This window comes from Eleutherodactylus coqui, chromosome 5 (genome assembly GCF_035609145.1).
Source record: "Eleutherodactylus coqui strain aEleCoq1 chromosome 5, aEleCoq1.hap1, whole genome shotgun sequence".
In the NCBI taxonomy this organism is placed as follows: Eukaryota; Metazoa; Chordata; class Amphibia; order Anura; family Eleutherodactylidae; genus Eleutherodactylus; species Eleutherodactylus coqui.
Window position 1 is genome coordinate 78,783,669 of NC_089841.1, and position 18,894 is coordinate 78,802,562.

General features: G+C 45.4%; 1 protein-coding gene across 1 annotated transcript in view; it reads right to left on the bottom strand.

The window, feature by feature from the left end:
• Positions 1 to 18,894, bottom strand: part of NNT (nicotinamide nucleotide transhydrogenase) — a 129,699-nt gene that overhangs the window by 77,392 nt on the left and 33,413 nt on the right. Inside the window, exons 6-9 of the mRNA XM_066602744.1 lie at positions 10,003 to 10,091; positions 6,310 to 6,497; positions 4,638 to 4,771; positions 2,094 to 2,285 (exon numbers count right to left, since the gene is read on the bottom strand). Coding sequence (XP_066458841.1) covers positions 2,094 to 2,285; positions 4,638 to 4,771; positions 6,310 to 6,497; positions 10,003 to 10,091 — 603 coding nt within the window. The remainder of the gene's footprint in view (positions 1 to 2,093; positions 2,286 to 4,637; positions 4,772 to 6,309; positions 6,498 to 10,002; positions 10,092 to 18,894) is intronic.

Sequence of the window (18,894 nt, forward strand, 5' to 3'; positions counted from 1 at the left end):
GTTATTGTTATGTGCCGCTGCTTTTCAAACAAGAGAGCAAACAATTGTTTTGGAACGGTTCTCATTTCAACCAAAAATAGTTTATTAAAACAGAACTGGCATGCGATACGTATAATTAAACCGTGCGCAAAACACAAAGCAGATAGGAAATGAAGGCCTGCGTCACTCAGGCCTAGACTGAACATAAGGCTGTCTATTCTAAGACTTGGCATGAGCCGCCACGATGGCAGCCAGTGATTAGTGTGCAGTGGGCTTACACCGAGATGTTTAATAAAATGTTATGTACTTTCAGCTCTGTATTATGCGGAGCCGTACAAAGGAGACGTGCAAATCAACTGCAGAAGAGCCTTTACATAAAAGGGAAAAAGTACCGACTGCTGCCAAGAACCCCAATTACAACGTATAATATAGGTTACTGCTAGATCAAACACATGCACTGATACAAGTACACCTGCAGCAGCGTAGGGAACTGTAATAGGGCATATAAACATCAAAGAGGGGGGGTCCTCCCAATTAGGGGCCCCCAGCTGCACCTTTCCCTACCAATGTCAGTTCATAATTGGAGATTTCAGAAACCAGATTCGCAGTGATGACCAGATCGTAGGAGTAAATATATATTGTTTAAGATGGACAATCCCTTCAATAAAATGAACTTAACCCTTTACTGTCAAGGATGTATGAAATGTGTCATGAATTTAACCCATTAAAGACCAAGCACAGTAAGTTTATGGCGCTTGGTCCTGGGCTTTAATCCCAGCCGATAGTAAAAATACAGCGGGGGATTAAAGCCCCTGCTTATGCAATCAATCAGAAGCAGGTCGGGTTGTCTGCTGTCAGCTAAAGGAGTGCGATGTACTAAAAAAAATGAAAGTGGAAGTGTTTCTTCTACTACGCGAGCTGGTAGTCAAGTGACCCTGATCAGCTCTGCCAGTGACTATTGTCACTACAGGGGATGTTTTCCCTGTAACAGGGGCTCCTATGGATGCCTCAGCTACAGTGAAAAAGTGTCAATTGGCTCTGAGCGGGCCAAGAGCCAGAGCCCGTCCGAGTTAAGGTTAATGTAAAAAAAAAAAAAAACAAAGCCACAAAAGGACAATCCGCAGGGCTGCAGCTGCAGAGCATTGCAGCCAGCACAGCTAATCCATTCTAATTACATGTCCAAATTAACGCCGCAATACTTAAGTTTACATCATGGCAGCACGGTACTTGACACACCAGGGCGTAAACTTACGTCATGTGGATAGTGTGGGTTCAGAAGCTGAGCCCAAGCCATGCCACAACAGGAGACGGTTGTTCCCGATAGCCGGCCTCCAATGTTAACCCCCTACATGCCACGCTTTATGCAGAGCTCTGCATGTAAAGGGTTCACAGAGGGAGCACGCTCCCTCTGTGATGTCATCAGACCCCTGCGATGTAATCGTGGAGGGCCAATAGGTTGCCAATTCAACAGGATACGAGTTACTGGCATCCCGGCTTGCCATTGCCTATGATCGGTATTACAAGTGATAAGGCATTGCAGTACAGAAGTCCTATAATGCATTATCATAGCGACCAAAGCTGTTATGGTTCAATTCCCCTACAGGGATATAAAAGGTGTAAAAAAAAAAAAAAAAAAAAAAAAAAAAAAAAAAAAGAGCGTTTTAAGCCTTGTGTTAGCAGACGCATTGAAATGAATGGGAGCCTTGTACAGCGTTTAGTGCAGTGCGGAAAACGCAGTGCTAAACGCTGTACAAAAACACTTGTGTGAGGGAGGCCTTAGGCTGCCTGTCCACAGGCGTAGCAATATCCCGCGGAAGATCTCCAGCACGGGAGCCACCACCGGGAAGCAGGAGACAGCTGACGGTTCTCCGCACTGAGCCTATCTGACAGATAGGCTGACCGCGGAGAATCATGGCAAATGCAGCATGCTTTGATTTGCCAGTCGCGAGCGGAGAATCGCTACGATTCTCCGCTTGTGGACGCCACGGCTGCGCTTTCCATAGCAATGCTATGGAAAGCTTCAGACAGCGTGATTTACCGGCGATTTATCGCTGGCGGAATCACGCCCATGGACATACAGCCTAAGGGATTAATCATTTCCAGACAGCACGTACCTTCATGACCACTGTTCCCCTGATGACGTGGTCCATGGTTCCGTAATCAAATTGATCCTTGATGGCATAGTAGAAGTTGTCTTTATCTGGGCTGATCGCCTTCAGCAGCTTTGTGATGTTGTTGGAGTACAGTGTGCTAGCTTGTGTGGCCATTCGGCTCGGTAAATCCGCATAGCCGATGTGCGTCACTCCCTAGAGAAAAATCACATAATATTAAAGGCTGGATAACAAATGTGTATACCAAGCTAATGGACCATGCTGTCACTTGTTCGAACCCCATGACTATAGGAAAGGGCTGCCAAGGTAAAAATCACAAGCCCTACTACAACATGCTTGCAGGAATGACAACACCTTTCCTAACATATATACAATAGTGCCCTTCAAGCTGGGCATATCTGGGAAAAGTAACTTTTAAAAATCCTGCGCCACATGTTAATGAGCTCTTGTTATATCAGTGGGTGCGCCCAGACCATGCAACCCGCCCACAGAATTGTTCTTAAGCCAGCCCCTGTGCCTCTGATCGAGGAGGAGGATATACCATACATTTGGGTCAACTTGTGGATGACAAGAAGGGCAGACAAACTGTTGCCGTTCCTGGGATGCAAGGTGCATGTGCAAGCCAATCACAGGTAGATGGGCTGGCTTTGGAAGAACTCTTCAGGCCACTTGCATGGTGCAGACACACCCACAAGACTGTTAAAGGGAAAGGGTCATCAGAAAATGAGCCGTTGTATAAATCAACTTTTAACATTTAAGCATTTTTGACCGTTTTAAATTTTTTAGGAAATGATTTATATATAAACAAAATTTTTAAAAAAAACTAGGCCTACTAATAATCTAATGCTTCCAGTTCTGTGGAGAACACTTTTCAGCAGTCATCTCATTATCATCCCAGGCAGGATTACAACAAAAGGTGACACCTATATATAGGACCCAACATTTTCATTCGATGTGGTTACAGCTCACCTCCTCCCTTTCCCTGCACAGTAACCTCTGCACACAATTCTCTCCCACAGAAGTCCATGGGTCCCCTCCTATCCATTGTGTCTATAGCCCCTGCTGCTGTTGAAAAGCATATCCCTAAACACTGTTAACTCCAGTTAAGGCAAGACAGCTGCCTTACAGTAATGCAATCAGAAAATAAAAAACAGATTAAAAAATATGAAATGTTTTTACATCTAGTTTTAATTTGAAAAAATATAGGTGTAACAATCCCTTTAAGAGCTCATTGGTATACAGCGCAGTAGTTTTAAAAACTACCATCATAAGGTATAAGAAGCTAATGGGCAATAATAGATATGTCTGGACAGGTGTTTTCATGGCTGAAAGCATCTTGAGAACACTTTAGTAGGGTGTAACCTGGTGAATGGTTACATTTAACCCGTTCCAATCCAATATACCTGCCATCAGCACTCTCCACAGCAAGTATTTATTTTGCGAGTAAAAGCGCCCCGTGGATTCCTTAGAATTACTCAACTATTTCCAATCCAGTGTCAGCCCTCGTCTGACATTAAAATTTTCCTGCATATCTCCGATATTTGTTCTGCATATGTATCTTACAAGTATTAAAGGATTGTGCTCCAATGTTGGAGGCTGTTCTGCATATGTATATTACAGTATGCAGGACAGAGCTCCGATGTTGGAGGCTGTTCTGCATATGCATGTTACAATATGCAGGACAGTGCCACCATGTACACTGTAACATACATATGCAGAACAGTCTCCAACATCGGAGCACTGTCCTGCATACTGTAACATACATATGCAGAACAGCCTCCAACATCGGAGCACTGTCCTGCATACTGTAACATACATATGCAGAACAGCCTCCAACATCGGAGCACTGTCCTGCATACTGTAACATACATATGCAGAACAGCCTCCAACATTTGAGCATTGTCCTGCATACTGTAATATACATATGCAGAACAGTCTCCAACATCGGAGCATTGTCCTGCATACTGTAATACACATATGCAGAACAGTCTCCAACATCGGAGCGCTGGCCTGTATACTGTAACATACATATGCAGAACCGTCTCCAACATCGGATCGCAGCCCTGCATACTGTTAGAAACATGTGTCAAACCTCATCCAACATTGGAGCTATGCAGGGAAATCTTAATGTTGGACAAGGTCCAACACTGGATTGGAAAGAGTTAAATAATGACTCCCACATCATGGTCTTTTAGCAAAAATATTACTGCGTGAATACCACCCAATATCATGTTCGAATACCACCCAAATGGAAGAGGGGGAAAAAAACAGCAGACCTCCAAATCACACACTTCCTATCAAATGTATGATCACTGAAGGGCCAACCACTGGGAGTATGCATGACCACCACTCCATTCACTGTCTATGGACATCGTGCAGCGCATTGCTCAGCTATCTTCTCAGTGACTGAATAGTGGCCGTGTATGCGCACCGCAGCTCCATTCACCAGCGAGACTCACGGTGTGCCGTTCTCATTATCCCCGCGTTCGGAGCCCCAGCCACTAACAAATAATAACCCTGTGATAAGAATGGGTCTAGCTGGCATACCTTATGAACATACAGCTCTCCCGGTTTGGTTGTCTCAATGTTTCCACCTGCCTCTGCCGCGAGGTCAACCACAACCGAACCTTCCTTCATTAATTCAATCATGTCTTTTCGGAACAAGACGGGAGCTTTTTTACCTGGAAACGTGACATATAAATAACTTATATGTAATATGTAGACAGAGCAACAGGCAAATAGCAGTCTCTTCATATATTATAACCAGCACCAAGCTACTCAGCAACAGCTCCACTTAACCCCTTGAGTGGCGGGTTTCCTACCACCCTGTCGTGCCCACCAGGGCAGGTTTTTTAAAATGGTCTAATCATTGAATTTCAACCAATTTTGCAGTTGCGTCTCAAGAGCCATAACTTTTTCATTTTTCCATTGACATGGCCATATGAGGGCTTGTTTTTTGCGGGACAAGTTGTGATTTTTTAAACAGGGGGGAGGAAAAAAAGAAATGGGGGAAAAAAGAAAAAAAGGGGCCATATCATTAAGGGGTTAAATAATGCATTAACTTCCTTCGCTGGGTCATTACGACGCATGGATACCACATGTGTGATTGTATTTTTGATTTTTTACAAAGTAAAGGGAGACAAGTGTTTTTATTATTTTTTTAATAATTTGTAACTTTTTTTTTTTTAATTTTAAATTTTTATTTATTTATTTATTTTTTGTCCCTTTAGGGGACTTCCACAGGGACCCATCAGGACCCCCTGATCACATTCCGGGGGTCCGATGGTGACAGCCCTTTACATGCTGCAGTGACAGCCCTTTACATGCTGCAGTGACATAGACTGCCGCATGTAAAGGGTTAACACAGCAGAGATCGGAGGTTTTCTCTGATCTCTGCTGTAAGAGCAGGTACCTAGCTGTCCTCTCACAGCCAAGTACCAAGCTCTACCTGCCACAGAGACCATCGGCTTGCTTCTGACAAGCCGATGGCCTCTATGGCAACCTGTAAACAAAGCAGGAGATTGCCGACATATCGGCAATATCTTCTGCTGGTTTTTCAAAGCCCTTGCTTTGTTCTCTGTGGGTCTGTGCAGGCAGAGCACACTGACACAGCTTGTGGCATTGTGCTCTGCAGCTCCCATAGTGATACATAGCCTGGAAATCTTACGGGCTATGTCGCTATGAGCAGTGGAGCTCGTCCCGGAAAATTTCCGAGCGTGCCGCTCAAGGGGTTAAAGGAGTTGTCCCAGTTAAGTAGACAGGTCAAAAAAGGTAAGTGAGCTAAGGTCTGTGCTCCCGGACTTTCACCATTGGGGAGAATGAAGGAGTCAAAATGCCAGTTCTCAGCTGGAGAGCAGGACCACCATGTGCTGGAAAATATATTATAAAGCTACATATTATTACAAAGAGAAAGACACCTCGCTCATCTTCCAATGCCCAATAGATTCCCAGATGTGAATTTTCAAAAATGATGGTGCTCTGCAACCCTCTGAAAAACTGATCCTCCTGTATTTCTTAACACCATGAGCTGATGAGTGTAAAAATAAATATATATGTGCAAAGTTTCGTAAAATCGGAGATTGTCGGGTGTTACCCATTGGGCGATTTGCCAGCTTACAAATAAAATAACTGTCTGGACACAGCCAATGAATGTGAACCCGGCCTGTTGCCAATTTGCTTTGAAAATGCAGGCAGTTTACACACATCTTCACATCTATACCTGGAATGAGGGCGGTAGTGATAATAATGTCCACGTCTTGACACTGCTTGGTGAAGAGCTTCATCTCAGCATCATAAAACTCCTTGGACATCTCTTTAGCATACCCGCCCGTTCCCTCTCCCGACTCCTTCAAATCCACCTCCAGAGGTTCGGCTCCAATAGACTTAAACTGCTCTAAAGCTGCAGCCCTGCATCATACAAAAGAGGTAAAAAGTCAATCAAAGGGACCACAAAGACTTCCACTAGTTATACAGGGTGTCCACAGAAATACCTACCTAGGAGCAAAGTGACCTTTCCAGCATTGCAGCAGGGCTTGTGTAAGGCATACTTGTTTGACTGGCGCAGCATTATATTGAATGTACAGCATGAAGAACTACTAGTCCTTCAGCGCATTGTACGGACCGATGAGGCTATGTTGACCTGGGATGGAGCGTGTAACCATCACAATGTGCAACCACTGGACAGGGCACGCTCCATAATCCATGCGACAAGCACAATACTGAAGGTGTTTTGCCCTAAATGTCTGGTGAAGAATTCAAGGTCAGCAGCTCTTTGGTCCCCGATTTTGACAGAATTTAAATTGTTGGTTATGTTATTTTAGGGCCGCTCCACACAATTACCATTGTACAATGCTGGAAAGATCTTTTGCCCCTGGAGAGGTATTTCTGTGGACACCCTGTAAAGTGTTACACACAGAAGGAAACAAGGCAAAAAGGAAATCAGAAATGTATTCTTTAACCCCTTGATTGGCGGGTTTCCTACCACCCTGTCGTGCCCACCAGGGCAGGTTTTTTAAAATGGTCTAATCATTGAATTTCAACTAATTTTGCAGTTGCGTCTCAAGAGCCATAACTTTTTCATTTTTCCATTGACATGGCCATATAAGGGCTTGTTTTTTGCGGGACAAGTTGTGATTTTTTAAACAGGGGGGAGGAAAAAAAGAAATGGGGAAAAAAGAAAAAAAGGGGCCATGTCATTAACCCCTTAACGACCAATGACGTACCTGGTACGTCATGGAGCGTCGGGGAATGTATGAAGAGAGGTTGCGTGGCAACCTCTCTTCATACAGTGCGGGCATCAGCTGTTTATAACAGCTGACACCCGCGGGCAATAGCCGCGAGCGGCCGCGCGGCCGATCGCGGCTATTAACCATTTAAACGCCGCTGTCAATTCTGACAGCGGCATTTAAATCCCCCGAACGATGTTCGGGGGTCCCGCGCGGCCCCCCCGCGGTGAGATCGGGGGAGCCATGCACGTATCATGGCAGCCGGGGGCCTAATGAAAGGCCCCAGGGCTGCCTTAGCAGACTGCCTATCAAGCCGTCCCCGTGGGGTGGCTTCATAGGCTGCCTGTCAAAAAGCAGTATGACGTAATGCTATAGCATTACGTCATACTGCAGGAGCGATCAAAGCATCGCATCTTAAAGTCCCCCAGGGGGACTTCAAAGTAAAGTAAAAAAAAGAATCAATAAAGTTTTTTTTTAATTGAAAAAAAAAAAAAGTTGTAAAAGTTTAAATCACCCCCCTTTTGCCATATCTATTATTAAAAAATCTAAATAATAAATTAAAAATATGTATTTGATATCGCCGCGTCCGTAAAAGTCCGATCTATCAAAGTAGCACATAATTTTTCCCGCACGGTGAACGTCGTCCGAAACAAAAAATGAAGAACGCCAGAAATGCACTTTTTTAGTTACCCTGTCTCCAAGAAAAAACGCAATAAAAAGCGATCAAAAAGTCATATGTATTCCAAAATGGTACTATCAGAAACTACAGGACATCCCGCAAAAAATGAAACCTTGCTCAACTACGTCGACGGAAAAATAAAAAAGTTATCGCGCGCACAAAATGACGACAGAAAATAATTGAAAAAAATTTTATGTCTTTTAAAAAAAAAAAGAGGAGTATAGTAAAAAAAAACCTAAACAAGTTTGGCATCGTAGTAATCGTACCGACCCATAGAATAAAGTTATCATGTCGTTTTTGTTGCCATTTGTGCGCCGTAGAAGCAAGACGTACTAAAAGATGGCAAAATGTCGGTTTTTTTCCATTTTACTCCACTTAGAATTTTTTTAAAGTTTTTCAGTACATTATATGGCACTTTAAATAGCACCATTGAAAAATACAACTCATCCCGCAAAAAACAAGCCCTCATACAGTGCCGTGGATGGATAAATAAAAGAGTTATGATTTTTTTAAAGGGGGGAGGAAAAAACGAAAATGGAAAAAGAAAAATGGCCGCGTCATTAAGGGGTTAAGGGGTTAAATAATGCATTAACTTCCTTCTCTGGGTCATTACGACGCATGGATACCACATGTGTGATTGTATTTTTGATTTTTTACAAAGTAAAGGGAGACAAGTGTTTTTATTATTTTTTTTATAATTTAATTATCTTTTTTTTGTCCCTTTAGGGGACTTCCACAGGGACCCATCAGGACCCCTGATCACATTCCGGGGGTCCGATGGTGACAGCCCTTTACATGCTGCAGTGACAGCCCTTTACATACTGCAGTCACATAGACTGCAGCATGTAAAGGGTTAACACAGCAGAGATCGGAGGTTTTCTCTGATCTCTGCTGTAAGAGCTAGTACCTAGCTGTCCTCTCACAGCCAAGCACCAAGCTCTCCCTGCCACAGAGACCATCGGCTTGCTTCTGACAAGCCGATGGTCTCTATGGCAACTTGTAAACAAAGCAGGAGATTGCCGGCATATCGGCAATATCTTCTGCTGGTTTTTCAAAGCCGTTGCTTTGTTCTCTGTGGGTCTGTGCAGGCAGAGCACACTGTCACAGCTTGTGGCATTGTGCTCTGCAGCTCCCATAGTGATACATAGCCTGGAAATCTTCCGGGCTATGTCGCTATGAGCAGTGGAGCTCGTCCCAGAAAATTTCCAGGCGTGCCACTCAAGGGGTTAAAGGAATAGACTAGGGAGGAAAAAAAAATGCAGCTGGCATTTACTTAGCAATGTACAAAAACCTACAGTAAGTCGTACGGGCCTCACCTAATCCCCCAAAGCTCCTACTGCAATGGTGCTCACTCCCACTCTTCTCCAGTGATGATGTCCCGTTATAGTGACACGTGTCTGCTGCAATTAATTACTGACTGTATGTAAAGGCCCTTTTAGACAACGATTTTCACTCAAAAATCGCTCAAAGCCATCTTTTGAGCAATAATCGTTGTGTCTAAGTGCACTGACATCGTGCAGTTTTCGTTAAGCCGTCACTCATCATTTTCCTTCAGCGTGCTGAAAGATCAGCAATCAGTTATCAGGAATTCACAGCAGGATACAGCTAATACTATTGTTTCAGCTGTATTCTGCTTCCTGATGACAGGCAGGATATGAAGAACACAGTGGTTCAGCTGTGTTCTCCATACCCCGCTCGGAGAGCCCGGCTGTATAACAGCCAGGCACTCCGAGCGGGGAACAGCTGGATGCAGAAGACAAGCAGGGACACCCCGCTTTTCTTCTGCATCCTCCGCTCGGAGCGCAAGGTGATCACTCAAGGTTTGAGTGATCACCTTGCTCTGTAAAAAGAACAACGATTATCGCTCAAAAGATTTTTTGAGCAATAATCAGTGTCTAAACCAGCCTTAATGAGGATCAGCTGATAATTGACTGTTACATGCTCCTATGACGGGACGCTCCATCAGAATATGAACTGTGCGAATCAGGTGCACCAAGTAGAACTTTACCTGGTATCAAATCCACGAACAATAGCGCCCATAGATTTAGCAGCTCCTGCTGAAGCCAGACCAGCAACACCACCTCCGATAATAAGGACCTATTCAAACACCAGAAGATAAATTAATTGTTATATCAAAACATCCCTTTATTGCATCATCACATCAATATTGGGGGGGGGGGGGGGGGTCACATTTTTGGAAGAAAAAAAAAAAAAGTATAGTCTCATGCAAATATCCCTTTGGCTCTGTGGCTCTAGGGACCAAGAACATTTGGTTAATTGTGTTCTCATAGAGCAATTTATTTACCAGGTATGAAATAATTTTAGGTTAATTAGCGCTCACCAGTGCAAGACAGTCGCTCTCATAGCTGACTGCACACATTAGACAGGAGTCACCTGAATGTACTGATGTATGCAGATTAATATGGTTTGGGGGCCTCTGACGCTCTCCAGATGTTGGGAAAAGATGGATCAGACACACTGCATATCAGCATGCACAAATATTTGTTTTCTGCAAGGGATAAGCAGCTGTCAGGAGACTTGCAGATACTTATCTCTTTCCCTATATTGAAAACACACATACGGAAGATGGTGCAGTAGGGATGGTTCAGCCAACAGCTATGCCATGTCTAAGGCCAGCTTAAAGGGGTTGTCCAAGTTATGTAAAGGCCTCTCACCGGGCCCCCTATGCTGTAAAATAACAAATCATCCCATACTCCCCAATTAAAAAGATACATGACATTTTGTTTTTGCATCAACATAGCTGTCTGAGGGCTTGTTTTTTGCAGAATACGTTGTTACCATTGAAAAATACATTTAATGTACTGAAAAACTTTTTAAAGAATTCTAAGTGGGGTGAAATAGAAACAAAAGCAGTTGAGCCATGATTTTTGTGTGAGGTGGGCGTTTTGATTTTACAGGGTACATAATGCAGTAAAGAAAACTTTTTTCTGTGGGTCAGTAGGATTACAAGGATACCAAGTTTATATAGCATTTGTTGTATTACTATTAACATACAATGACTGCCAATTTTTCCACACCTTTTTTTTTCTTCACTTTTCTGTCCATAGGGTTGTGTGAAAGCTTGCTTTTTGCAATCTCATTGAGTGGGACTATTCAGGACACATTAGGAGCTCCTTCCCTCTATTGGGCCTTTTAAATGTCACTGTCGGAATGGTCATTGGCATCTAAAGGGTTCGGCGTTCTCTCCGATTGAAGCCGCTGCGCCAGGGTCTCAGTTGAGATAGAGTAGGCTTGGTTGACTAGAGTGGAGCCCCCATGTCCTCATGCCAGCGGACTGGCTGCATGACTATGTAGCTGTGGTCCTGCTGACTATCACAGCTTTACTTTTGTTTATACGCACTATCATTCTCCTCTACTTGGATTTGACTCCTGATGCTTGGAGTGTCCCCTGTGGGCGATTTCTACCGCTTTACCGTCAATCAAATCTGATGTGACTCACTGACAGGGATTGGCGAGGACCACCCGCTTGATACATTCCAAGTGCAGGAAGCCGAATCTAAGGAGAGCCTGTACAGGGGAACCGTATGAACAAAAGAAAGGCTGCGACAGTCAGCAAGCTGCCCCAACGACATGAGGATGAGGAGCCACCAGGTAGGACAATCAGGAAGGTTATGGTGCATAGTGATGAAAGGAACCAAAAAGGGCTGGCCATGGCTATACATTACCTGCCAATGTCCTCACCAATTTGCCTTAGGCCTCTGTCCCACGGGCAACAGAGATATCGCAGCGACGTCGTAGCTGTGTGCTGTGCTATAGCGCTGCGTCTTCGCGATATCGCGATGTTGTGCTGCTACAAAGTCACGCGACTTTGTAGCGCTTTCTTCCTGGGATTTTCATGAAATATAAGCCTTACCCAGAAAATTTAAAAAAAACAAAAACACAATATATTACCTGACAGGTGCCGCCTCTAAAGCTCCGTGGCACTTGTTTGTAGTCTTCAGCCATCGTTTCCTGGTCAGGAGTTCAAAGATCCCGCCTCCAGGAAGCGACGGCTCTAATTTATTCTCAAGCGTCACGGCTCAGCCAATCACTGCAGCGCTCTATAAACCAATCACAGTGATTCAATGCGATGGCTGTGATTGGTTCCCCAGCGCCGTGGCTCAGTCAATCAGAGCCAGTGCTTCCTGGAGGCAGGATTTTTGCGGCAGAGTGGACAGCACGTGTTAGGTAATGCATTGTTTGTTTTTTATGCGGCTAGGGCTTATTTTAGGGACAAACAGTAGGACTTCCTACTGTAAAAGTTACATCGCACCAGTCGAAAACCGCATTTTCGTGCGATGCAATACAAAGGAAGGTTCAATAGGGAAACGTGGGCTAAAAAAAAAAACATTGCAAATCACGGCAATATTTTTTCCTCGCAATGTAGCAGCCTACAAAATATCGCTAATGTGAAGGAACCCATAGGTAAGCATGGGCCTCACATACCCCGTTTCCCTGAAAATAAGACATACCCTAAAAATAAGACGTAGCATGATTTTCCAGAATTTTTGAGGATGCAAAATGATTTTTCAGGCTTTTTGAGAATGCTTGAAATATAAGCCCTACTCCAAAATTAAGCCCTGTTAACAGTTCATTAAAAAAGTCAATTTAAATAGTGTCCAGGCAGCTATACATGTAAAAAAGGTAAACCTTTTTGAACAAAAATGTATATAAGACACTGTCTTATTTTCGGGGAAACACTGTACATGCGAATTGTAGCAGTCGCATTGTGAGAAATTCATGCTATTGTCACCTGTGTGAAACGGCCTTAAAGACGCAGAGAGGGAGAGGTAAAGGTTATTTTGACATTGCTCCTACGTATCTAAAGAGGGTTGTTTCTGTAGGATGAATGGGACAAAGATACGGATGGCACCCCTGCACTCTATTCTCGCCATACTGAGATCTTTACACATTCTCCTCGTACTACTGAAAATGTACTGAAGCCCTTCTAGGACTACGGTTACTGCGCACAGCGCTGTTCTTGAAGTTTTCCAGACCGCCGGATGGGATGTTTATATCAAAACCCAGACCGAAAGGTTCCAAAATAAATGTACTTTTTCTAATTCATTGATCAGATAGCAGAAAGACAGTCAGAGGCGTTCATTGCTATGCAGACCCGTCTGCTGAGCAAGTGGGACCAACTTGCAAGACTGTAGAAGCACGTGTAGTGCAAACCTGAGCAGGAATCTTGGCAAAAGCATCTATTTAACACGAGCCTGACATGCACAAACAATCCACTAGAGGGGGCACTATTCATAGATTTTTTTTAGTCTCATAAGACATAGAAATACATAGGCTTAACATATCGAAGGCCAAGCACCGTAAATTTAAAGGTGCTTGGTCTTGGATTTTAATCCTGGATGATGGTCTGGGTCTTATAACACGTCATGGGAGGACATATTTTTGTAACTTGTTACTTTGTAAAAAACAAACATCTAAGTAAAAAAAAAATGTACAGGATAAAATAAATATTTATATGAAAAATAGAAAAATGACCCACCACCGACATAAAACGTTGCCATATCTAGCCGGTAAGCCAAGATTATACAAATTATATATCAAAACGGGAAAAAAAGGACTAAAATAAAGCCCTGTCATGAGAAAAAAAATAAAAATAGGGCCATAAAACCACCACGTGGGTTAAAAAAAAAAAAAAAACAAAATAAAGAAACTAAAAAATGTCTGGTCTTCAAGGCATTAAAATACATTAAGTGCAGAATTCTTGTAATAATTATCTTTAAATTTAGTCACAAAATAATTAGGAAAAGAAAGAAAAAACAGTTTAGCAAAATCCTGAACACAAGCAACATATTTTACTACCTTCTGTGCCCCTCTGGCTCGTAACCCCTTCAGGACGCGGCTTATTTTTGCTATAACGATTAGAGATGAGCGAGTATACTCGGTAAAGGCAATTGCTCGAGCGAGCATTGCGTTTAGCGAATATCTCCCCCGCTCGAGACTGCAGGTTCGGGTGCCGGCGCGGGGGAGCAGTGAGTAGCGACAGTCAGCAGGAGGGAGCGGGGGGGGGGGGGGGGGGTAATTGCTCGAGTAATTGCCTTTAGCGAGTATACTCACTTATCTCTAATAATGATGCAATGATTGCCCTATGAGGGGTTATTTTTTGTGTGGTGAACAGTAGTGGTTATTGGTACCATTTTTGGGTACATTGAAAAACATTTACAGTGTTAGGGCCAATTCACATGGGCGTATTGACACCGTGTATTGCGCATGGGCATTTCCCGTGAGCAACACGGGGTGAATGGAGGTAATCAAAGTCTATGGACTTTCATTCTTCCATTCATATGTGCGTTGGAACTGCGACGGGACATCTGTGTAAAAGGCAGGAGAAATAAATCGCAGCATGCTCCATTTGTCTACGTTTCATACGGAGCCCTTGAAGGGTTGAGTATTGAAACTCTGCCTATTTGTAATGCCTGCGAACGGACAGCATTTAATACAGAGCGGGGGATTTGGGGAAAAAAAAGTCACACTGTGCATGTACATGACATCATAATCCTGGGCATGCACAAGGCCAATGGCAGGCCGTAGAGTAGGCGCTGCGATGAACACAACGCTGCGAGAGTCGCAGTCTTGTACTCACACGCCCTTGTGAATGAGTCCAGAATTTTTTTCTGGGGGCCGGTACAACTGCAACGATACCAAAATTATTATTTATTTATAAGGTTTTTCCTGTTTTGCACAATAAAACCACCTTTTTTTAATTTTTTTTTTTTCATTGCTACATTCAAAGTCCCATATATTTTTGCGTGACAAGCTATAGTTTTTATTGGTATCATTTTGGGGTACATATGGCTTTTTAAAAATAACTTTTATTGTCTTTTTTTGGGAGTGGAGTCTGTTACCTACCCAATGGGTAACTACTGTTTCGGACAGCCGACACCAGGGAAAAAAAACAAACAAAAAAAACACCCAACCGCCGATCGTAACAGCTTACTGCATGTAAATTGACAGCCGAAGGGAGAGGGGGTTGGTCTACCCTCCGACTCACCATTGGCTCCCACGTGAGGCAACACACATGGCAATGGTGCCCAGGGCTGCCATGTATTCCTGTACATAACCATATTAAGCCTGGCCTATGACATAGGTGAACGTAAAAATGCAATATACGTTATCTTGGGCGCAACTCTCTTTCGGATGCTTTACAAGGAACCCGTGGGAATAATGGCCAGCCCCTTGAAAATGGCCAGCACATACTTAAAGCTGGTCTCCTGGAATGTCAGGGACCTAAACTCTAAAATTAAAAGAGCATTGGTTTTTGACTTCCTTAAAACTCACTCTCCCCACATGATACTACTCCAAGAAACACACCTTAGGGGCTCGAAGACGCTGGCGCTTAAACGAGCAACAATAGGCTCAGCATATCACGCGACTTACTCCAACTACGCTCGAGGAGTCAGCATACTGGTGGCCAAATCGGCCCAGTTTGCCTTCCGCCAAATACACATAGACCCTGGGGGGCGCTACCTGATCCTACAGGGAACCTTCCATGGCCGCCTCCTCACGATAATAACTGTTTACCTATCACCACCTGCTAACATTGAAATACTTCACGAGGTGATGGCACGAGTGGTCCTCCTAGAGGCGGCCCCGATAGTAATCATGGGAGACTTTAACCTAATTTTGGACCCGGTGCGGGACCGCCTCACTCCAGCCGCCTTCACACAGACTCGGCTGCCTGGGTGGGCCGACTCCTACTCACTGCAGGAAATATGGCGTGCGAGACACCCACATGACAGAGCTTACTCATGTCACACCCCAACCTACAATGCCTTCTCGCGCATAGATCTCTGTTTTGGCTCCCCGGACTGCCTCTGTATGGTTCGTGATATATCCTATCTACCCAGAGGCATTTCAGATCACTCCCCACTCCAACTGGTGCTTGACCTGGGAGTCGAGGGCAGCCGCCCTGCGTGGAGACTGAGCCCCCTGTAGTTGGAACAGAGAGAAGTGCACGAGCACGCAGAACAAGAGGCTGAAATGTACTGGGATGTCAACGAGGGGACGGCCTCGGAGCTGGTGGTATGGGACGCATTTAAAGCCTTCACCAGGGGATCCTTTACCTCGGCTATTGCCGAGCATAGAAGATCCCTAGGAGCCCGCCGCTTGGGCTTGGAACGGCGCCTTGACTTAGTAGAGACTAGACACATAGCAGACCCCTCCCCGGAAACTACCACAACTCTGGTTGCCCTGAGAAGGGAGTATAGACTACTGCTTATTGAATACACCAAGAAGAAACTCCTGTATTCCCGTCACCGGATCTTTGATCAGGGAGACAAGAATGGCCACTTACTGGCCTACCTGGCTAGAGAGGATCAGACACTGCCACCGATTACGGCGGTACGAGATGGCATGGGTACCCTGGTAAACGATCCCAAACTAATCAACCAAACGTTTGCCCAATTCTATGGTGACTTGTATACCTCCAGACTGAGCTGCACTGAAACCCAGCTCCTGGCGTACCTAGAGGACATTCCCTTCCCCACACTGAGTGGAGACAGCGCGGCCCACCTGGATAGCGATCTAAGTGTAGAAGAAATAACGGAGGCCATTAAGGCACTTCCCAATAGGAAATCACCGGGCGTGGATGGGCTCCCCGGGGAATGGTACAAAAAAAATGTGGAAACCCTGGCCCCACGACTCCTCACACTATATAATTCTATTCTGCGAGGGGGGACATTACCGGACACAATGCGTAAAGCCCTTATAATAATGATCCCCAAAACCGGGAAAGACCCCACTGACTGTGGCTCTTCGCCCCATTTCCCTTATCAACAACGATGTAAAAATAATTGCAAAAATTCTGGCGACGCGTATAAACTCAGTACTGAAAGAGATCATACACGCGGACCAGTCCGGCTTCATGCCTGGCAAAAGCACGGACATGAACCTGAGGAGGCTCTTTAATCACTTGTCGTACAAGCACACTAATTGCGGGAAGCGCACTTTGGTATTTATAGATCAGGCGAAAGCCTTCAACTCAGTAGAGTGGAAGTACTTATGGGCGTTGATGCGGCAATTCGGATTCGGGCCAACCTTTATTAAATGGATCGAGATCCTATACGACTCCCCGGTGGCCAACACTAAAACTAATATACATGTTTCTGCCCAGTTGTCCTTGAGCAGAGGCACAAGACAGGGCTGCCCTCTGTCCCCCGCCTTGTTTGCCCTCGCCATAGAGCCCCTTGCAATCCAAATCCGAACGTCACCAACAGTGAAGGGATTTAAACTGAACAACTACGAGGAGCGCATAGCGCTTAATGCAGATGACACCCTCCTCTTCCTTCAAGGCCCAGAGGCGTCTCTAGATGCAGCTCTGGCTATATTCGGCACACACTCTGGCATTAAGGTTAACTGGGACAAGACCCATTTACTGGCGGTGGACCCTGCGGCCGCCAAGCTCCCTCTGCCCGCCCTGCTTAGTTGGACAACCCAGACCACCTACTTGGGAGTAAAGGTCTCAGTGGAACTATCCGCCTTTTACAACTCCAACCTGGTCCCTCTCCGGGGCTGGGCCGGGGAGGCGGCGACACGCTGGGCCTCTCTCCCACTCACGCTGGTGGGCAGAATAAACCTGCTATAAATGAAACTACTACCAAAGTTCCTGTACATACTGCATAATTCCTCTATGTTAGTCCCCAAAAATTTTTTTACTAAGCTCCGCGGGATTGTGCTGCGCATACTGTGGAGGGGCACTACACCCAGGATTAAATTGGAGACCCTGTGCCTCCCGTCGAACGGAGGGGGACTGGCCCTACCGCACTTCTATTACTACTACCTGGCCAGCCAACTGGTATACGCGGGATGGTGGCTATGTTCGTCAAATTACAACCCAGCAGTGGGCCTGGAACGTAGAATGGTGGACCCTGCACAGGACCTACGGGGGCTGCTACTGAGCGGCCCCTCATCCTCGGTCGGCCCTCTACCCATTCCCATGCTGGTGACGCTGGAGGTCTGGCAACGGGTCACAAGACTGTCCACTGCAGAGGAGACTGCGCGATCTCCACACACTCCCCTCTAGAATAACCCCAAACTGCCACACTTCCAGCGCTTCCCGGAGTCCGCCTTCTGGAGACGCCGGGGCATCAATGTCCTCTCTGACATAGTCAGCGAGGGCAAGTTCTGCACCTTTATGCAGCTACGGATAGCCCACGGCCTGCCCAAAAACTCCTACTTTAGGTACTACCAATTGCGAGATGTAGCCAGGGCTCAGTTTGGAGGTTTGTCTATCCCGCTATCCATGACGCGACTGGAGAGCCTGGCGCAGATGTGCAATCTTGTCAAACCGCTGTCGAGTTTTTATGCCCATACAGCGCAACACCTGGCCCAGCTAGGCGAGAGGGCCGTACAGAGATGGGAGGAAGACATCTCTGACCTGACTTCCGGGGAGGATGAGGATATATTGGGTGGATCTGGTCCCCCCCTGGTTAGCGCTAGAGACAAGCTCATCCAAGTTAGGTTTCTGCACCGCATATATTATACCCCCTCCAGGTTGTGCACAATGGGCCTGCTCCCTACTGCAACGTGCCCGCGGTGTTTGGTGGCGGACGGGACGGTCATGCATGTGTTTTGGGAGTGCGCGGTCCTACAGGAATACTGGAGAGAAGTGCTTGTCTTCATGGAAACCCATCTAGGGGCACCGAGGATCATGCATCCTGGAACGTGCCTCTTTGGGCTCGTGGGAGACCTGCCGGTGTCCGCAGCAACACGTATACTGTACAAGCTGCTTCTCTTTTATGCAAAAAAAGTGATTCTACTTAATTGGAAACACCCCGGGAGGCCAACTAGGAGCGCATGGGTCCGGGTCGTTAACGCCGAAATCCCAATGTACAAACTGACGTACATGGCCAGGGGGTGCCCTGAAAAATTCAACAAGATTTGG